Consider the following 19,866-nt stretch of genomic DNA (forward strand, 5'->3'; position numbering starts at 1 on the left):
TGTTGATGGGATGAAGAATGTCAGATATTATTAGACTTATGATGAATGTTTTAGATTCAAAATAGTCTTATTAAAGTATAGAAATCAAATGACTTAATTCAACAAACATTTATTTAAAAATTAAAGAGTACATGCTATGTACCAGGCATTGTTCTAGGACACAGTGAAAATTCATTGCTTCAGTCAGATCCCAGTTGTGACACATGTCACATGTGCCAAAATGTATAAAGTGATAAGGGCAAGGGAAGAAAGAGGAACAATATTATTTACTCTGCATTCAAATTCATGATCTCAGAAAGTATAGTTTTATATTTTTACATTTGTTCTGTATATATCTTTCAGGCCCTCTTATAATATAAAGTAACTAAATTACCTTATTGTCCTCTGGTGTCTAGGTACCGGATCTTTGCTTTTGATCATGACCTCTTTAGCTTTGCAGATTTGATCTTTGGCGAGTGGCCTGTGGTTCTTATCACTAATCCTAAATCACTCCTCTATAGTTCTGCTAAACATGAGCCACTAGAAAGACTCCTTCACTCAACACACATCAGGTATGTAGCGGTTTTTCAGAATTTACTTTCAGTTTGATATTGATGAAGAATAAGTCATTGTGATTGCATTCTTATGTGAAAGCTATGAGATGCTCTACTTTAGTTTTCTCAGCAATCTAAACATTATATAAATTGCCTACTGTTTCATTCCTATTCAGTTAAAAAGTATATAATTTTTAAGTTGCTGAAATAAAAAAAAATCTAGAAACCCATAATCCTACCATTATTATTTTTGTCTTTTATTCTCGCTTTTTTTTTTTTTTTTTTTCTGATACGCGGGCCTCTCACTGTTGTGGCCTCTCCCGTTGCGGAGCACAGGCTCTGGACGCACAGGCTCAGCGGCCATGGCTCACGGGCCCAGCCGCTCCGTGGCATGGGGGATCCTCCCGGACCGGGGCACGAACCCGTGTCCCCTGCATCGGCAGGCGAACTCTCAACCACCGCGCCACCAGGGAGGCCCTCTCGCTTTTTTTATATGCATGGTTTTACATTGCTGTAATCATAATGTACCTATTCATTTGTATCCTACTTTAAAAAATTTACATCATATATCAGAAGTATATATTTTTTTGTTTTGCTACATAGCCTTTCAAAAAAGCAAAAGCTATGTAAACCTTCTGGAATTGAAAATTCATTTGGCATATGAATTTGACAGTGTATATAAATAGAATCTTTTTTAAATTTATTTTTTATTGAAGTATTGTTGAATTACAATGTGTTAATTACTGCTGAGAGCAAAGTGACTCAGTAATACATGTATACATTCTTTTTCATATTCTTTTCCATTATGGTTTATCACAGAATATTGAATATAGTTCCCTGTGCTGTACTGTAGGACCTTGCTGTTTACCCATCCTGTATATAATAGTTTGCATCTGCTAATCCCAAACTCCCAGTCTTTCCCTCCCCCACCCCCTCCCCCTTGGCAACCACCAGTCTATTTTCTATGTCCCTGATTCTGTTGCTGTTTCATGGATAGGTTAATTTGTGTCATATTTTAGATTCCATATATAAGTGATACTATATGGTATTTGTCTTTCTAACTTCACTTAGTATGGTAATCTCTAGCTGAATCCATGTTGCCGCAGATGGCATTATTTCATTCTTTTTTATGGCTGAGTAGTATTAAATAGAATCTTAATGAGACATTAACATTCCTTTTGCAAGAGACATAACCTTTTGCAAACATAAGGGCACTTGTTTTAATATACTCTTTTAAATTTTATTTTGAAAAGTAGTACAACATAACTTTTGGAAAATAGAGTAATGGGATTATATATGTATCCCTGTCCCACCCCCCCATCCCCCAATAGAACTATTATTAACATGAGTTTTCCTTCTCAGGCATTCTCTTTCAGGCCTGTATTTACACAGTCGTAATCACAGGGCACAGTGTATTCTAATTGCTACTTTTTTTCTGTCAACAGAGAGAATGGACCACAGTTTAACCATTTTCCTATCTTATGGGTGAACTTTTAGATTTTTTTCTAATTTGAGGATGAACATCTGATGCATATAGATTCTTCCTTCATTTGAATAATTGCTTTAGATAGAGTTCTGGAAATAGGATTCTAGGTGAAATAGTTTGAATTCCTTTGTGACTGTTGATAAAGATTGCCTGATTACTTTTTTTTCAACTAAAATCATTATTCTTTTTCAGAAAATTGTGGTAAAATATACATAACAAAATTTACCATGTTAAGCATTTTTAGTGGCAATAAGTACCTTTATATTGTTGTGCAACCATCACCACCATTTTTTTCAGCTTCCAAAACTGCAACTCTGTACCCATTCAACACTAACTCCCTATTCCCCGCCCCCCAGCCCCTGGCAACCACCAATTCTACTTTCCGTCTCTATGAATTTGACAACTCTGGGTACCTCATAGGGGAATCATACAGTATTTGTCCTTTTGTGACTGGCTTTCTTTCATTTAGCATAATGTCCTCATCCATTTTGAAGCATGTTTCAGAATTTCCTTGCTTTTTAAGGCTGAGTATTCACTGTTTCATTGCATGTATACACTACATTTTGATAATCCATTCACCTGTTGATAGACATTTTTGCTTCTGCCTTTTCACTACTGTAAATAATGCTGCTATGAACATGGGTGTACAAATATGTTTTCCAGTCCCTGCTTTCAGTTCTTTGGGTATATATTCAGAAGTGGGCTTGCTGGATCATGTGGTAATTCTGTGTTTAATTTTCTGAGGAACCTCCACATTGTTTTCCACAGTGGCTGCGCCATTTCACATTCCCACCAGCAGTGCACAAGGTACCTGATTACTTTTTTTTTTTTTTTCTTTGCGGTACGCGGGCCTCTCACTGTTGTGGCCTCTCCTGTTGCGGAGCGCAGGCTCTGGACGCGCAGGCTCAGCGGCCGTGGCTCACGGGCCTAGCCGCTCTGCGGCATGTGGGATCTTCCCGGACCGGGGCACGAACCCATGTCTCCTGCATCGGCAGGCGGACTCTCAACCACTTCGCCACCAGGGAAGCCCCAAATTACTTTTTAAAACAGATACTAATTTATAATGTTACCAAGCAATATGAGTGCCAATTTCACAGCACTCTTATCATTATTGGATATTGTACTTTTACAAAAATTTACTAATTATTCTGGAAAAAAGGGTACCAATATGTTTTAATTTATTTCTTTTGATCACTAGGTAAGTGGAACATACATCTCTCGGTCAGGTTTCCTGATAGGAGCTGGATATTAGATTTAGATTTAGAATAGTTTCTAATTTCCCACCAATTCAGGTTGGCTGAATTATACAACTCCAGAAGCCACCATTTAGAAAGAAACCAGATCATATGAAGAGTGTCATATGAACAATTGTACAATGTAATGGTCTGCCTTACCGTTGTCCCTCGGTATCTGGGGGGTTTGTTCCAGGACCCCCTGGGAATACCAAAGTGTACAGATGCTCAAGTCCTTTATATAAATTGGTGTAGTATTTGCATATAACCTATGCACATCCTCCATATACTTTAAATCATATCTAGATTACTTATAATACCTAACACAATGTAACTGCCATGTAAATAGTTGCTGGCGAGAGGCAAATTAAAGGTTTGCTTTTTGGAACTTTCTTGAAATTTTTCTTTTCTGAATATTTTTGATCCATGGTTGGTAGAAACCACAGGTTCCACATCCCAGTAACTCTCAGATCAACCAATGGAAGGCCAACTGTACTTACATCTTTTCAGGTTATAATAGGGTTATTATTCTTTATAAAAACAATGCCAAATACCTAAAACCATGCATTTATGCTCTCATTTTAGAGTCTTGGTGTTTTCCTTATCTTCCATTACTTCAGTCGCAGTTAAGATTGATGGAGTTCATTTAGGGCAAGCTAGTCATTTGTCTGGTCCTATTTTCATACTAAAGTGGAATCCAAGAAACTACAGTAATAAGACACATAACATAGAAGTAATCGTCCAGGTAAGTTAGTAATTTTCAACTTGCTATGTGAATGATTAGGCTGTAACCACATTGAACTCCGATTTGTTTTTTGTTTTGTTTTTGTCAATTGATAAGATGAAACTAAGTTAATAAAAAATTTGAATACACTGGATTTAGTATGTTCTGAAAATGGACACTCAGGAATAATTCTACTTTTGGACTAAAAACTGGGCAGAGGACATGAGTGTGCAACTACTGGCTATAGTCCCCTCTTTTTATCCCCAGGGAATCATTCTTCTGTTTTCTTCCAGCTTTGGCCAGAATCTTTTAATAATGGGAGCACGTTCCCCAATATTCCTGAAGATAATAGAATAAGTCGGAAAACATTTAATATTTATGTATCCACGCCTTTGTTTGCTGTCTCCAAGTATAGGAAATTGTGTCACTATTTTTGAAAGCTCTAGGGTAAATAATTTTTAAGGCATCCATCAAAGGGATTTTTTGTTTGGGGAGTGGGCATTGATAGCACATGCAGTAACTGTCTGCCTGTCCCTTTTCTGATTCAGCTTGGGGAGCATTTAATTCACTAGACCTGCCAGAGTAGAAAGTGATCATCATCACCAAAATAAAGCAGTTTCATCAACAATCTGAAACACTTTAGGGGATAGACTGTGCTAAAAAATTAGCTTCTGGAAAAAAAAATCTGTCAATTTCTACAACTTTATGATTTGATGAAGTTTTAAACTTTATCTTTTAATGTTAAGTCTTAGTTTAAAGATTATCAAGTAGTCCTTCAGAAAACACATGTGATTATTTTCATTGTCTTTTTTGTATGTGTCACAGAGAAGGATTTAGAGCAGGAAGGAGCTATTTACTGAGCTTCTTCTAAGGAGATGCCAGACACTTAGAATTTTTTACGAAATCTGTATAACAATCTTATGTGGTGGGTGGTTTTATCCCCAATTCATAGATGAGGAAATGAGAGAAGGCACTTTGCAGTGCCACCCATCTTTTTTTTTTTTCTTGTGGTACGTGGGCCTCTCACTGTTGTGGCCTCTCCCATTGCAGAGCACAGGCTCTGGACGCGCAGGCCCTGCGGCCATGGCTCACGGGCCCAGCCGCTCCACGGCATGTGGGATCTTCCCGGACCGGGGCATGAACCCGTGTTCCTTGCATCGGCAGGCGGACTCTCAACCACTGCGCCACCAGGGAAGCCCAGTACCACCCATCTTTGAAGTGTTCTGCTTAGGAGGAGGAAGACACTCATGGGTAGGAAGTGGAAGGAGGGACTCCTGGGGATGAACTCCTTAAGGTCTTTCATATTAGAAGTTGGCTCATTTTAAAAAGACTTGAAGATACAAGTGCACATAGAATAAATTGTTCCCTATCTTTACAGTCATGGGGAAGAAGTAGGAGCAACCGTAGGAGACCTGCTCACTGTTGGAATGGGGAATTTCCAAATCTTTGGATTGCTTCCAAACCCCAGCTTCTGTAGTTTTATGAGGAAGAAACCATAGCTCACATTTCTTGAACATATCTGCCTGCTTAGTTGAATCCTTAGTAAAAATGTGAAATCACATGTACTTTTTATGTTTAACATTTCTTATGTTATTGAGGTAGAATTTATATTAAAGAGTATATTTAAAGCAAACATATATTTAAAGAGTACAATTTTGTGTTTTGACTTTCTTATACATCCTTAAAACCATTTCTACAATCAATATGATCTATCACCCTCAAAAGTTTTCTAATGTCCCTTTACAACTGCCTTCCCTCCACCCTCATTTCCAGGCAACCACTGATCTGTTTTATGTCTATGAGTATAACTTTAAAAAATTAGTCTACTGAATATTAAACAGGGAACCTGTCCCCTCATTCATCAGTGAGAAAGTTCTGTCCTTTTAAATACAGTATACCATAGATAAGTCTGAAAGGAAAATTCATGGGAGAAGACATCGATTTATTATCTTATATTTTATCTATTCACTGTATTTATTGAATATCTGTAAAGTTCTGGGCAGCCTAGTACCAACTAGACCTTTAGATCAGTTCTCAGTGTGGTTCCTGAAATAGTAGCATCAACATCACCTAGGAACTTGTTAGAAATCCCATCTCACACCTATGTATCAGAAACTCTGGAGATGGAACCCAGCCATCTGTTTTGACAGTCCCTTCAGGTGATTCTGATGTGCATTAAAGTTTGAGAACCAGAATTTAAGATTATTGTGCCTCCTTTGCCAATTTAAAGAGCAAACTCTAGAAATCTCTATATCTCAAAATTAAAGAAAATCTCTGCCTTAAAACAAGAACTTAAAAAAAACCCTAAGAACTTGTCATTCAGAGTAAGAACATTTGAGCAATAAAAGTTTGATAAACACCAGTACAAGTTCTTTTTGCTATTTTAAAACTTTTTATGATGAGGAATTTTTAAAATATATGAAAGAGATAATACTGTAATAAATCTCCATGTATCCTTCACCCAACTTCAAAGATTATCAACTTTTGACCAGTCTTGTTTCATCTGTACCCCATCCACTTCTCCCTGTACCACGATGTCATTTCATCTGCGTAAATATGACAGTATATATCTCTAAAAGAGCTATTTTAAAAAAATGTAACCATAGTACCATATCACACCTGAAAAATAACAGTAATTCCTTAATATCAAACTATCCGGCTAGTGTTCAGTTTTCTTATTTTGTCACATATAATTGCGTTTGGTTGGTTCAAATAAGAATCCAAACAAGGCTCAAATATTGCATTTAGGTGATTGTCTCTTCAGTGTCTTTTAACCTATAGGTTCCCTCTCCACCCTCCTTTTTTTTTCCCCTCTCAATTTGTTTGCTTTGGAAACTGGATCTTTTATCCTGTACTGTTTCTGTGTTCTGGATTTTTGCTGTTTATATCCATGTGTTATCATATAGCATGTTCCTCTACCCCATCTAGTTTCTATTACTGTAGTTAGATTTCGAGGTTAGATCAGATCTGAGTCTGTTTTTTGGCAGGAATACTTCATTTGGTGTTTTATGCTTTTATCAGAAGCCTATAGTATCTGGTCGTCTCTCTTTTAATAATGTTAAGATTGATCAATGTATGCAGATATTGTTGACCCTACCCAGTGGTATGCTGGTAAATATTTAACAACCAGCTTGGGGCAGGTTTGAAGGGAGGACCCTGATTTGTAGCGTCTCCCTGATTTATACCAATTTCCATAGTATAAGTATTCCTTCTGTAGCTGATTTTAAGCTACTGACACATCAGCTGGTCTGCAAAATTCCTGAATATGTAGCAGTTGGCCCTTGTGGGTCAGTCAAGCCAGTGCCAGCACACTGCAGGCTTATCCTCCATTCAGCTTTTCAGTACCCAATCAGCTTTTCACTGAGGGATTAGCACTTACTGGTAATCTCAGCCTAGATCCATTATTTCATCAGAGTTATAAAATGGTGATATTCAAATTGCCACTCCTAATTATAGGAGTATTAATTAGAATAGTCCCACAAAGAAAAAATTTGCCTCATCTATTTGGTACCCAGATATAGAGTTCATACAGGAAAGGCAGGATAAGTCTTCATTCCTCCTCCACCTTTCCTGTTCTAAACCAGTTTTCAAAGTAATGAGTTACTTCTCTAGCTTCTGCCAAAGGTAACTAAATGAGTCTTCTAGTATCATTGTTAATTCATATTTTAAAAAATATATATTTGGTATGTTTTAATCCATTGCATTTATTCTTTTTGATGCTCAGTTGTTTGTCTGACTAGTGGGAGCCTCTCCAAGTTGGCCACTAAGTCCTTTGATACAATCCCTGTAGTCCTTGTTAGTTTTCTTGCTTTCTGGTAGAAGATGTTTCAAGTTCTTTTGCATTTCTTACTCAAGAACTGGAATCACCTGTTTCTCTAAAGAGCACTGGTTTCTTGTAGTGAGAAGTTTTATTTTGAGACCAAAATCTGGGCACTAGCCCAGCTAGCTCATTGTTGTTGAGTTCATTATTATTTTTAGGCCTTTTCAGTAAACAGAGGGAAATACAGATTTCTTTTTTTTAAAACAGAATACATTGTAATACATGCTGATATTTCCAGTTCAAATCTAGAATTATAGGGTTTAAAAGAAGTTTTATTTAAAGTGCTTATAGGAAGAATCAAAAGTAAATGAAAAAAATATTGCTTATTCTGAGTAACTGACAAAAGTTATTGGAAACTTAATCTTGGAACCTTGTACATATTTGCTGTGCTTATAACTAGGACTCTGCTGGAAGAAGTAAGAGTGTTCACCACATATTTTCTGCTCGAGAGGACATTCACCTCAGGTTTGATCCTCTGGCATCATTTATTCTCCTTACTGACCATTGTACTGTGGTGAGTAAATTCAACTACGTGTTATGTGTGTTTTTAATTTGGTAGGTCCAAAGTCATAAATAATATAATAATCATGTGATGAGAAAGTGGAACCTTATAAAATTAAAAGTTTAGTTGCTTGTCTAGAAGAATACAGTGATTTTAAATGGATTTGAATGAAAAGAAGTGGAGGCATGGACATATAATACCTGTTTTGGGACCTAGTTCTACCTAGTGCCATAAAACAAGGATAACTAAGGGAATTATAGGGACTGTGCTAAATTGGATTGGGATCTTTCAAAAATAATATTTCTTCCTACATAAATAATACATGCCTAATATAGAAAACTTGGAAAATTTAGAAATAAAGTACAATCAGCCCCACATCATTCTTTTATCACACTAGCCATTATAGCCATTGTATTTCTCATTATGATACTCTCTATTTATTTTTCTCTTATTTACATTAAGATATGAGTTTTTAATATAAAATGGTAATATACTTTTCATTCTCTTTTTTCTGTCTGATTTTTTCCACTGAGGAATTTGACTGTTTTCTCACATCACATTTATTTTATAAATGATGCTTATTGGCTGCATTATATTGTCATAGATACATCTTAATTTATTTTACTATTTCCCTTTTGTTGGACATTTGTTTCTAATTTTTCCCTCTACTATAAAAATACTGCTTATAACTAAGTTTTTGCACATAATAGTTTTTTTCTTAAACTTTTTATTTTATATTGGAGTATAGTTGACAATGTTGTGATAGTTTCAGGTATACGGCAAAGTGATTCAGTTATACATATGCATGTATCTATCCTTTTTTAAATTCTTTTCCCATTTAGGTTGTTACATAATATTGAGCAGAGTTCCCTGTGCTATATATTAGAGGTCCTTGTTGGTTATCCATTTTATTTTATTTCTTTTAATATTTATTTATTTATTTATTTATTTATTTTATTTGGTTGCACTGGGTCTTAGTTGCAGCAGGTGGCCTCCTTAGTTGTGGCTCATTGGCTCCTTAATTGTGGCATGTGAACTCTTAGTTGCAGCATTGCATGTGGGATCTAGTTCCCTGACCAGGGATTGAACCCTGGCCCCCTGCATTGGGAGCGTGGAGTCTTAACCACTGCACCACCAGGGAAGTCCCTGGTTATCCATTTTAAATATAGCAGTGTGGGGCTTCCCTGGTGGCACAGTGGTTGGGAGTCCGCCTGCTGATGCAGGGGACACGGGTTCGTGCCCCGGTTGGGAAGATCCCACATGCTGTGGAGCGGCTGGGCCCGTGAGCCATGGCCGCTGAGCCTGCGCGTCCAGAGTCTGTGCTCCGCAACAGGAGAGGCCACAACAGTGAGAGGCCCGCGTACTACAAAAAAAAGAAAAAAAATATATATATATATAGCAGTGTGTACATGTCAATCGCAAACTCCCTAACTATCCCTTCCCCCCACCCTTCGCCCCTGGTTTGTTTTCTAAGTCTGTGAGTCGTACATATTAGTTTTTTTGGAAATTTCTGGAAATGAATTGTTGGATCAAAGAGTGGACACATTATTCTATATACTTCATTTATTTATTACATAATTACACAAAATTTTAAATTATTTATTATATTCATGGTTTTTGGTCTGTCCGCCCTCATTAAAATATAAGCCCCATGAGGGCAGATATCTTTGTCTTTTTGATATGCCTAACACAAGTAGGCCCTCAAATAAATATTTCTTGAATGAATAAATGGGTTTTTTTTTAAATATACACTGTCAAACTGTCTTTCAGAGAAGCTCTGGCAATTTACGCTTTATTTTCCTCAGATCTCCCTATCCTGGGTATTGATATAAAATACACTACAATGTTCAGAAGAAAATTTAAACCCCCTTTAATTTCATCTCCCAGAGATACCTTAATATATATCCTCACATATTTAAAATGTGAATTCCTTATTATTTTAATTTACTTTTATTACTTGTGTGATTGAACTTTTAAAAAATATGACTAATGGGCATTTGCCTCATTTTTACAAATCTTTTTGTGTCATTTATTTTTCTTTTGGGAATTTTTAACGGTCACCTAGATCAGGCTTTGGAAACTTTGGTGTACTTATGAATCACCTGGGAATGTTAATAAGAGGCAGATTCTGATTAGTAGGGCTGAGATGGGGCCTGAGATTCTGCATTCCTAACAGGCTGAAGGTGATTCCAATGATGATCTGGGACCCATACTTTGAGAAACAAGAGCCTAGATAAAATGTCTCTTTACTGTGAATTAATCTCCAAGTGAGTGACTTCTTGATGGAGAAAGCATAAGGAAATGCAGTCTCTGTTCACTCAGCCTGCAGTGTACTGTGTACTGTTGTGTTTTTTTTCACTCCTATACAACTTGAAATAAAACAGTACAAATTATACTTATCCTAGTACAGTGAAAGTGGACTATTTTAATTTGATCACTTTATATAACTGTATGAAATCACTTAGTTTCAACATTGGTCCAGGTATCATATCCAAATCTTGAAAGAATAATGCTGAGGCAACTTACAGTTATCTTTTTTGGTGGGTCAGATGTTCAATTCTCTTTGACTGTATATTTTTCTCATATAGTCATTTCTGCTAATGATGTCATTTCCATTTTTGTTAATTAGGCCATTTAAAAAAACTGAAGCTATATCCATGTATCTATGTCACGTGAATATTTCTCTGCAGGCCCGGGTCCTTTTTGTGATGATTGTGCTGATCCAGCTCATCATTCTCATTACTTTTCGGTATCGAGCATATCCAGAGCATAAAGGTTAGTCACCATGGTTCCTTAATCTTAGAAGACTTTACTTTAGTGTATCCCATAATGTCCTCACTATTACCAAGTGATAAATATCAATGCAAATTATCTTTGCCTGAGCTCTGTGAGGTGCATCCTTCAAACTACCGTGCTCACCTGAAACCCTCTCTTCCATACCATTTTCTCCAGCCATTCTAGGTCATAATGAGCGCTTGCTTCTCTGAATCCCAACAGTCCTTCCTGAGGATTAATTCTGTATTTAACTAGCCAATGACCTTGTTTTACATTACCACTTCAAATGTATATACATTTTCTCTTCCATCAGACTGTAAGTTCCTCAATATAGGAGCTCTTCTTTTCTACTTCTTTTCTCTTTTCCACGGCACCCAGTTTGTGCATTACAGACAATAAATACTTGTTGAATTAAATGTTCATTATCCCTTCTTGGCTTGGATGAAGTCCCTGGGATCAGGAACTGATTGTGGGGGAGGTGAGTACTGTAGTAAAGGTTAAACAGTAAAATGATTAACTGAATAGGTAGTATACATATACAAACTGAATGTTTGTCTGCTTATATATATATATTTAAATTCTATGAAAAAGTTCAAGAAGCAGTATTGCACACATATATTTTCTTGCCAGTATACAGTATAAATAAATAAATATTTGAGGGAGGCCCCAGCCTCATGTGGGAATACCAGTATTTTTGTATAGTTGTTTAAAATTTACAACATATTTTTACCTACATTATCTCACTTAATCCTTACAACAATCCTGTGAGGTAGGTATTATTGTCCCCATTTTAAAGATTAGAAGACTAAGGACTGCAGAGGTTATGTACGTTGTCCAATGTCTCATAGCTAATAAGAGACTGACCCCAGGTTAGTTTTTTTCTTTAAACAACACTTCTCAACTTTGACTACACCTTGGAATCTTCTTAACATCTCAGTGTCTACACAGCACCCTCAGTGTTTACACAGGATCTCTGGGGGTAGGACCTAAGCATCAGTATTTTTTAAAGCACCCCAGATGATTCCAATGTGCAGTCAGGGCTGAGAAGCACGGCTCTGTCTAAAGCAGTATTTTCAGTCCTGCTGCCTAGAATCACCTGGGTTGCTGTCCCAGCTCCCCTCTTCCCCAGGCCAATTAAATCAGAATCTCTGGAGGGTGAGACCTGGGCATGAGTATTTACTAAAAGTTCCCTCAGGTTATTCTAATGTGTAGCCAAAGTAGAGAATCATTGCTTAAAGTTTAAGGCATAGCTGCCTCTAAGGCTAAAGAATGATGTATTTACAATATATAATTACTATAGGTAGATATGTAGATTAATACTTTGAGAAGTACCAGACTAGAACAAGAGAGAAGCTGAGAGATGAGTGAGTAGCAAGTATGAAACACACAAAGTGAGAAAGGCCATGCATTATCAGGCTTTGTCTGAAATTAACTGTCAGGCTGAACAGTGTTATGAGTATAAAATGAATATGCTGGCCTATTAGGGAAGACATGCTATTTAACTTAGATCAGGCTGTCTTTCACTGGAGCCAGTCCTTTAAACCTTTAAATAGTTCACCTCTAGCATTGCTCACTGTGTACTGAGCTTGCCATCATAGTCTTCTGCTAACCAGTGTATGATCGGCTGCAGATGAGTGAAATGGCTTGCTGGGGTTGAGGAACTGTGATGATTTAGTCTGTGGCTGCAGAATGAAGCCCTTACGCTTGGGCTTTCTGGCACTGTATTGTGTGTGTGTGTTTGCTCCACCACACAGCTTGTGGGATCTTAGTTTTCTGACCAGGGAATGAACCTGGGCCCTCGTCAGTGAGAGTGCAGAGTACTAACCACTGGGAAACCAGGGAATTCCCTTTAAGAGATGCTAATTTGGAGACTTTTGCGGATCCCTTTCAGTTGGAGTAAGAGGATAGCTGTGAGTTAAGAGCTGTATCACATATGGGAAAGGAATATTTGGACAGACACTCATAGTTAAGATTAAATTTTGATATTTGTTTGATATGCCTTTGATATATATATAGTATATATAGTACTATATATATAGTTTCTAGAAAATTTTATTGGAGATAGTTGATTTACAATGTTGTGTTAGTTTCAGGTGTACAGCAAAGTGATTCAGTTATACATATATGTATATTCATTCTTTCTCAGATTCTTTTCTCATATAGGTTATTACAGAATATTGAGTAGAGTTCCCTGTGCTATACAGTAGGTCCTTGTTGGTTATCTATCTTATATATAGTAGTGTGTGTATGTTAATCCCAAGCTCCTGATTTATCCCTCACCCCCACGTTTCCCCTTTGGTAACCATAAATTTGTTTTCAATATCTGTAAGTCTGTTTCTGTTTTGTAAATAAGTTCATTTGTATCATTTTTAAAAAATTAGATTGCACATATGAGTGATATCATATATTTGTCTTTTTCTGTCTGAATTACTTCACTTAGTATGATAATTTCTAGGTCCATCCATGTTGCTGCAAACGGTATTATTTCATTCTTTTTTTATGGCTGAGTAATATTCCATTATATATGTACCACATTTTTATCCATTCCTCTGTCAGTGGACGTTTAGGTTGCTTCTATGTCTTGGCTATTGTGAATGGTGCTGCAATGAACATTGGGGTGGCCTTTGATATATTTTGATGCAACTTTTGGAAGTTTGTACATTTGGATACTAAATCTCATGGAAAACAGGGATTTGATCATCCTTTGAGCACAGAATATATGTGTTTGTGTGTGTGTGTGTGTGTGTGTGACAGTTACACCATTGCTTTGCCTTCCTACCCTCTGTAATTCTAAGTGAGTTGGTTTATCAGAATTCCTGCCAACTTCTGAATTTAAAGTGGTATCATCCATATAACAAATGATTTGCTGAAAATGTAGTAGATGCCCATGGAAGTCTTCTAGAAAATATTATAAAAAACTTGAACTTTGCATGTGTTCACTGGATTTTTCAAATTTATTCTGTTTAGGACCTCCAGGATTTGTAAATTTGACCTCATTTTCCCTTCATGTCTTGAGCAAAATAAGCATCTTCTACTATTCTGTGTTGTTGCTGACACTCTATACAGTGCTGGGTAAGTCAATTGGGAAACCTGAGATTGTGGAGAATTCTGCCAAAGAATATACTGAGAATTTTAACAGTAGTCATTTAGGTTCTTGAGAGCATAATGACTGGCACACTGCTCCTTCATAAGTCATTTCCTGTGACGTGATCTTGGGAAATAAAGTTCCTTCCTAACTTAAAGGACATTTAGTCAACACCAAGTTAACTTAAGGGTGCTGAGAGGACCATGACAATTAGTATTTGTGTAGAAACCTAATAGAAGATAGAAGTTCAGCTTAAATGCCATCTCCTCAAAGCAGCCTTCTTTGACCACCTTAAAGCTTTATCCTCTATTTCACCATACTTTTTATTTCCTTCATTACTTTATCAGAATTTATGATTATCTTCTGTATATATCATCTCTCCCCTCATTAGAATATCCATTGATGTCCTGTCTATCTTGTTCCCCTCTATGCCCAGCATTAAGCACAATGCCTAGTATGTAGTTGAGTGACTGTTTACTACCGTGTGACTCCTAAAAACTCAGCTCAAAAAAGAGAGAAACTGAGATAAGCAGTGAGTTCAGGCATTTGAGCTCTTCTCTTATATTAATTATTATACCCAATACTGACAAAATCACTTAGTCACTTATGGAAGCAGAAAGCACTGTGAGTCTCTTTTTAAAGCTTTTTACTAATGTTCCTTACTAAGAGTCATTTAGGAGTAGATTAGACTATTTGTTGCTTAGTCTATGTTTTCTACTTTCAGTCCATCTTTGGACTTTTCTTTCCTCATTAGAAACTCCCACCTGAGAACGGAAAGTAGTTAAAGAAATAATATGACCCTTTACAATTCTGTATAACAAGCTATGCCAGATTCCCCTTTTGAGGTAGAAGATAGGTTGAAGCTGTTTTAGACACTTGTCTTCCACTAGGAGGCAAAGCAGGTGATTTGGTTCCTGGCTGTAAAGGAAAACATTCGAAGGGGAGTTGTTTCATTTTTAAAGGTTGAAACTTAAAAGGGGAAACACTTTGTAAAACTAATATGTATCTAATGGAGTATATATAATATATATCTGAGAAAATTACCTATGACTTTTTAAAGTTGAACTCTACTCTTATTTTTTTTTTTAATATTTATTCATTTATTTATTTGGCTGCACCGGGTCTTAGTTGCAGCACGTGGGATCTTTGTTGTGGCATGTGGGATCATTTAGTTGTGGCATGCAGGCTCTTAGTTGCAGCATGCAGGATCTAGTTCCCTGACCAGGGATTGAACCCGGGCCCCCTGCATTGGGAGCGCAGAGTCTTAACCACTGGACCACCAGGGAAGTCCCAGTTGAACTCTACCCTTACCAGCAAATGATGGTATTACATTTTGAGAAGGGAAATCTGACTGTCCCTTAATCACTCTTGACAATACAGTAGTTCTAGAAGCCTGAACATTGAGAAGGGGCAGTAAATAATAATACGGGGCAGAGAAAAGTCATTCTGGCATTGCAGATGAAAAATTAAAATAAAGAAGTGAGTTAAACTTTGTACATGTTAATCCTGAGTATGTAGTTGATGTACAAAGTAATGACTGTGGGTCAGCCAGAAAAGGTTAAAATACATTCATTAACATTTATAAGAAAGAAGTGTGTTTTAGAATGATTAAAGTGGTTGAAGTCTTGTTGCGTAAAGGAGTAAATCTCAGTTATCTGGAAAATTAACTGTGGTATCTATGGAGTACCTTTTTGCTTCTTAAAGGAAATGTTAATGCATTATATTGAGGTTACTACTGTAATAGAATCTTCTAAAATTTGTGAATGTACTCCTATCTGTTTCTGGAATCTATTCCAGGTATAGCATGTACTCAGGCAATTTCATAATCTAGAGAAATATGGAGCAAAGGAGCAAATAATTGGTTAGCTAGGATATTGAGTGCAACACAGAGATTAGCAAAGAAGAAAAGCTGTACAAATAAATGCTTATAGATGACTAGTCTCATATTTCTTCATTATTTCTATAAATGCATCTCATGATGTATGTAATCAGTCATAGTTATTTAACTTTCTTTCTTGTTCATTGCCTCTTTCAGGACCATGGTTTGTTGGTGAAATTACTAAAGGCAGATTGGGTTGCTGCTTTTCCTTTGGGATCTTTGTTGATGGACATTTCCTACAAGGCAGTGTAACGTTTATAGTTGGAATTCTCCAGGTAAGAAGTCAGAAACACAATTTAAGAACATCTTGGCCTTGTTGGGCTAATTGCATAATAATTATGAATTAAATCCCAAATCCCAAATTTAACACCATAGATCATGTTTTCTAATTTACTGGCAGGGTAGTCTTTAGTATCTGGTGTTTTGTTTGCTTTTAGAGTGCTTCCTAAGCTCTTTCTTCCACCACTCTTGTAAACATCTAAAATACATTTTTGGCAGGAAGTTTTATAAGAGGTGAAAGAGCTTTTTGTTTTTGTTGTTTGTTTCACTGTGCTTTTTCATCGATAAACAGTGAAAGAAGAGACTTATGGTAGAATAAATGAGACTTCTGGGTAAAACAAAATTGGTTATGATAACGAAGAAGGAAATTGTTTCAGAGGGAGGAAAAGAAAAATAGACACACAAGAAAAGTGGGTCAGTTACCCAGTGGAAGCTTTCTAGTGATGTCCTAGCAATACACTTGTTTATGAAACACTGATATGTTAGGTTTACATTTGGATTGAGATTCCTTTAGAACAAACACAAATAAAAAACCCAGACCTATAGCAAATTTCTATAAATGGGTTTGAAAACTATTTACCTAACAATTTTTCTCTTGTACTCATCTGATGGGGCTAATGGATCAAAATCTGAGGTGATGATCTGGAGTTGTATAGAGATCCAAAAACATTGTTTGAAATGAGTTCACAGCCTCATAAGAGGGCAGTAAAACGTGATCAGCAGGATTAGAGACAGACAAGTAGGGAAGATCTTTGCCTAGTGAACACTGACCACAGACCAGAATAGTCTCTGTTTAGCAGCATTTTATATGTGACTAGATCCGGGTCTAGTTCAATTTTCTATTATGTAGATGGAGGCTGTCTCTCAGGAGCACTCTTATTCCAAGTAAAACCTGACCCTTACCAAAAGGTGGGCTTATAGTCATATTTTAATAAATAGTACACTAAGAATGGATTTTATGTATCATCTAGGCCCATGGCCCCTAAATCTATTATATCTCTGACCTAGACCTCTTCTCTGCGCCTCAGGTGCCTATATATCCAACTGCCATTTTGCATCTTCCTTAGATATCTAAAAGGAATCTCAACTTAATATACCTCTAACAGGACCTTTAATTTCTATCCCTGAACCTGTTCCTCCCACAGTTCTTTCCAATTTCAATAAATTATCCAGGATGTATCTCCTCCAGGGTGTATCTTCAATTTTTCTCCTTCCCTCATACTTTATATCTAGTTCATCAGCAAGTAGTACTGTATTTGATCTACCTCCAATACATGTGCTGAATCCACCACTATTACTGTTGCCACCACCCTTGTCTAAATCATAATTATTTCTTGCCTGGGCTACTGAAGTAACCCCCTAACTGGTTTCCCACTGCTGCTCTTGCCTCCCTATTGTCAGTTTGCCACAGAGCATGCACTGTGGTCCTTTTAAAATCTTAATTAACTCACTCACTTCTCAGCTTAAAACCCTTTAAGCAAATCAGTGACGTGATCTGGGTCATGCTGACTGCCCCAGTTTCCTCCTGGCTTATCATGTTCCAGCTAACCTCTCCCACCTCTGGGCTTTTCATTTGTTTCTTCTGCCTGGAATGCACTTCCTTCCACTGACTCATTTCTGTCCTTCAGGCCTCAGAGGGCCCATCTCCCAGTTACCCTCCTGTGACCCAGTTATTTTCTTCATTGAATTCATCACAATCTGTAACTATCTTCCCCCTCCTTTTTTTTTTTTTTTTTTTTTTCTTTTTGGTTTCTCTTCTCTCTACTAGAATGTAAGCTCTATGATGCATCTTTTCCAACTTGGTCACGCATGTGTGTATCCCTTGCCTAGAGCCTTGCACAGTACCTGCCACATAATGGGTGTTCAATAATTATTTGGTGAATGAGTGACTCATAGTAGTTAAACTTGGATTATAACTTAAATCTTCTAATTTGTATTCCAGTATTCATTATGCCACTTCAAATAAAAATGCAGGGAGAAGAAAAAATACTGATACCCAAGTCCCCCCTCACTCTGCCAAAAATAAAAAACAAAAAAACAGAGTACTGTATATATGTGTGTGTGTGTGTACACCCACATATTCAGTTCATTTCCACCTTAAACATTATTTGAGGGCTTCAACATAAATGAAATGACACTTGCCTTTAAGATGAACAAAAGGATACAGGAAAGTAAACAACTAACTACAAGTCAACTACTGTGAGTGTTATAAGCAAGTGTGATTGAAGCATAAAGAATCAGTTAACCCCCAAGAGGGAAAGCAACATATTTTTAAGAGCCACCAATAATATGTTAGTGAGACCTGACCCTTCCAGGGCTTGCTAATCAGCTAATGGGCCTGTTCTGCTCTCTCCAGCTGGTGTTTTTTAACATCCCCTTGATGGTTTACCTGTGTTGGAGCTTGCTACAGCGGTGCTTTGGTCACAGCTTCAAGTCTCATCTCCATCAAGGAAAATACTTGAAAATTATACCTGTTCACCTACTTATGTTACTGCTGTACATCTGGCAGATTTATTCCTGCTACTTTCTTCATACGACATATGGTACTCTAGCTTTATTATTGTCTCCTTTGCGGACCTGGTTGACACTTGTGACGCCTGTTCTCATTCGTTGTGTGTGGACACTGAACTCTGCCGAGCTTGGAACCTTCATAGTGCAGTTAAAAAGCCACCTGAGCTCCTGAAGGCCATGTCTCATCACCCACCTGTGTCGCCCAGGCCTCTGCCCCAGCAGCAGGCGGAAGGCCAATATTGGTGGGCAAGCCTTGGACGTTCCTTGGACGCCTGGGAGTTGAGATTACCCACTACTGATTCCTGCAGCATGGACTGCAGAAAATTCTCTAAATAATGCCATGATTCCTTCCTTCCCCAAGAAGGCAAAGGGTTGATTTACTTTTGTGAAGAGAAAGCCCTAATCTAGGAGATCCACAGGCCAGGGGCTGGTGGGTACGGGAGTATCTGCGGCCCACCCAGTGTGTGTGTGTGTGTGTGTGTGTGTGTGTTTTGCAGTACGCGGGCCTCTCACTGTTGTGGCCTCTCCCGTTGCGGAGCACAAGCTCCGGACACGAAGGCTCAGCGGCCATGGCTCACGGGCCCAGCCACTCCGCGGCATGTGGGATCCTCCCGGACCGGGGCACGAACCCGCGTCCCCTGCATCGGCAGGCGGACTCTCAACCACCGCACCACCAGGGAAGCCCCCAGTGTGTTTTTTACGTTACCTCATGTAAAGTACCTAGTACAGTGTCTGGAACTCAGCAGCCTATAAGGGCGCCACTTTAGGGGCAGGGAACCAGTGCAAACTTGGGCCTGACCCTGACTACCCTTGATTAGTTCCGAGTCCTTTTCCAGCAGGGTTATGGGCCGTCTGCTTCCTCAGTCGGGGGTGTTTTCGAGTAATCAAATATCAATAAATGAATGATCAATAAGAAATAACTCGGTCTGCGACTTGCCTGTGTCGCCGGGGCGGGGCAGGGTGGGGCGGGAGGAGCTGTAGCTACGCTTTGGAGCGTGGAAGGAGGAGCGGCTGGGCCTCTGGGCAGGGGCGGAGCGCGG

The 19,866-nt window shown here is 37.9% G+C and overlaps 1 protein-coding gene across 6 annotated transcripts in view; it reads left to right on the forward strand.

The window, feature by feature from the left end:
• Positions 1-19,746, forward strand: part of TMEM62 (transmembrane protein 62) — a 34,192-nt gene extending 14,446 nt beyond the window's left edge. For 3 of the 6 annotated variants that reach the window (XM_060096706.1, XM_060096710.1, XM_060096709.1), the window contains 8 exons: positions 396-551; positions 2,788-2,826; positions 3,837-3,996; positions 8,196-8,309; positions 10,988-11,072; positions 14,040-14,144; positions 16,193-16,311; positions 18,672-19,746. In XM_060096706.1, coding sequence (XP_059952689.1) covers positions 396-551; positions 2,788-2,826; positions 3,837-3,996; positions 8,196-8,309; positions 10,988-11,072; positions 14,040-14,144; positions 16,193-16,311; positions 18,672-18,998 — 1,105 coding nt within the window. In that variant the 3' untranslated portion in view covers positions 18,999-19,746. The remainder of the gene's footprint in view (positions 1-395; positions 552-2,787; positions 2,827-3,836; positions 3,997-8,195; positions 8,310-10,987; positions 11,073-14,039; positions 14,145-16,192; positions 16,312-18,671) is intronic. The other 3 variants (XM_060096707.1, XM_060096711.1, XM_060096708.1) reach the window with 2 other exon arrangements.
• Positions 19,747-19,866: the final 120 nt, after the last annotated feature.

The sequence above is a fragment of the Mesoplodon densirostris genome, chromosome 4 (genome assembly GCF_025265405.1).
Source record: "Mesoplodon densirostris isolate mMesDen1 chromosome 4, mMesDen1 primary haplotype, whole genome shotgun sequence".
Lineage (NCBI taxonomy): Eukaryota > Metazoa > Chordata > Mammalia > Artiodactyla > Ziphiidae > Mesoplodon > Mesoplodon densirostris.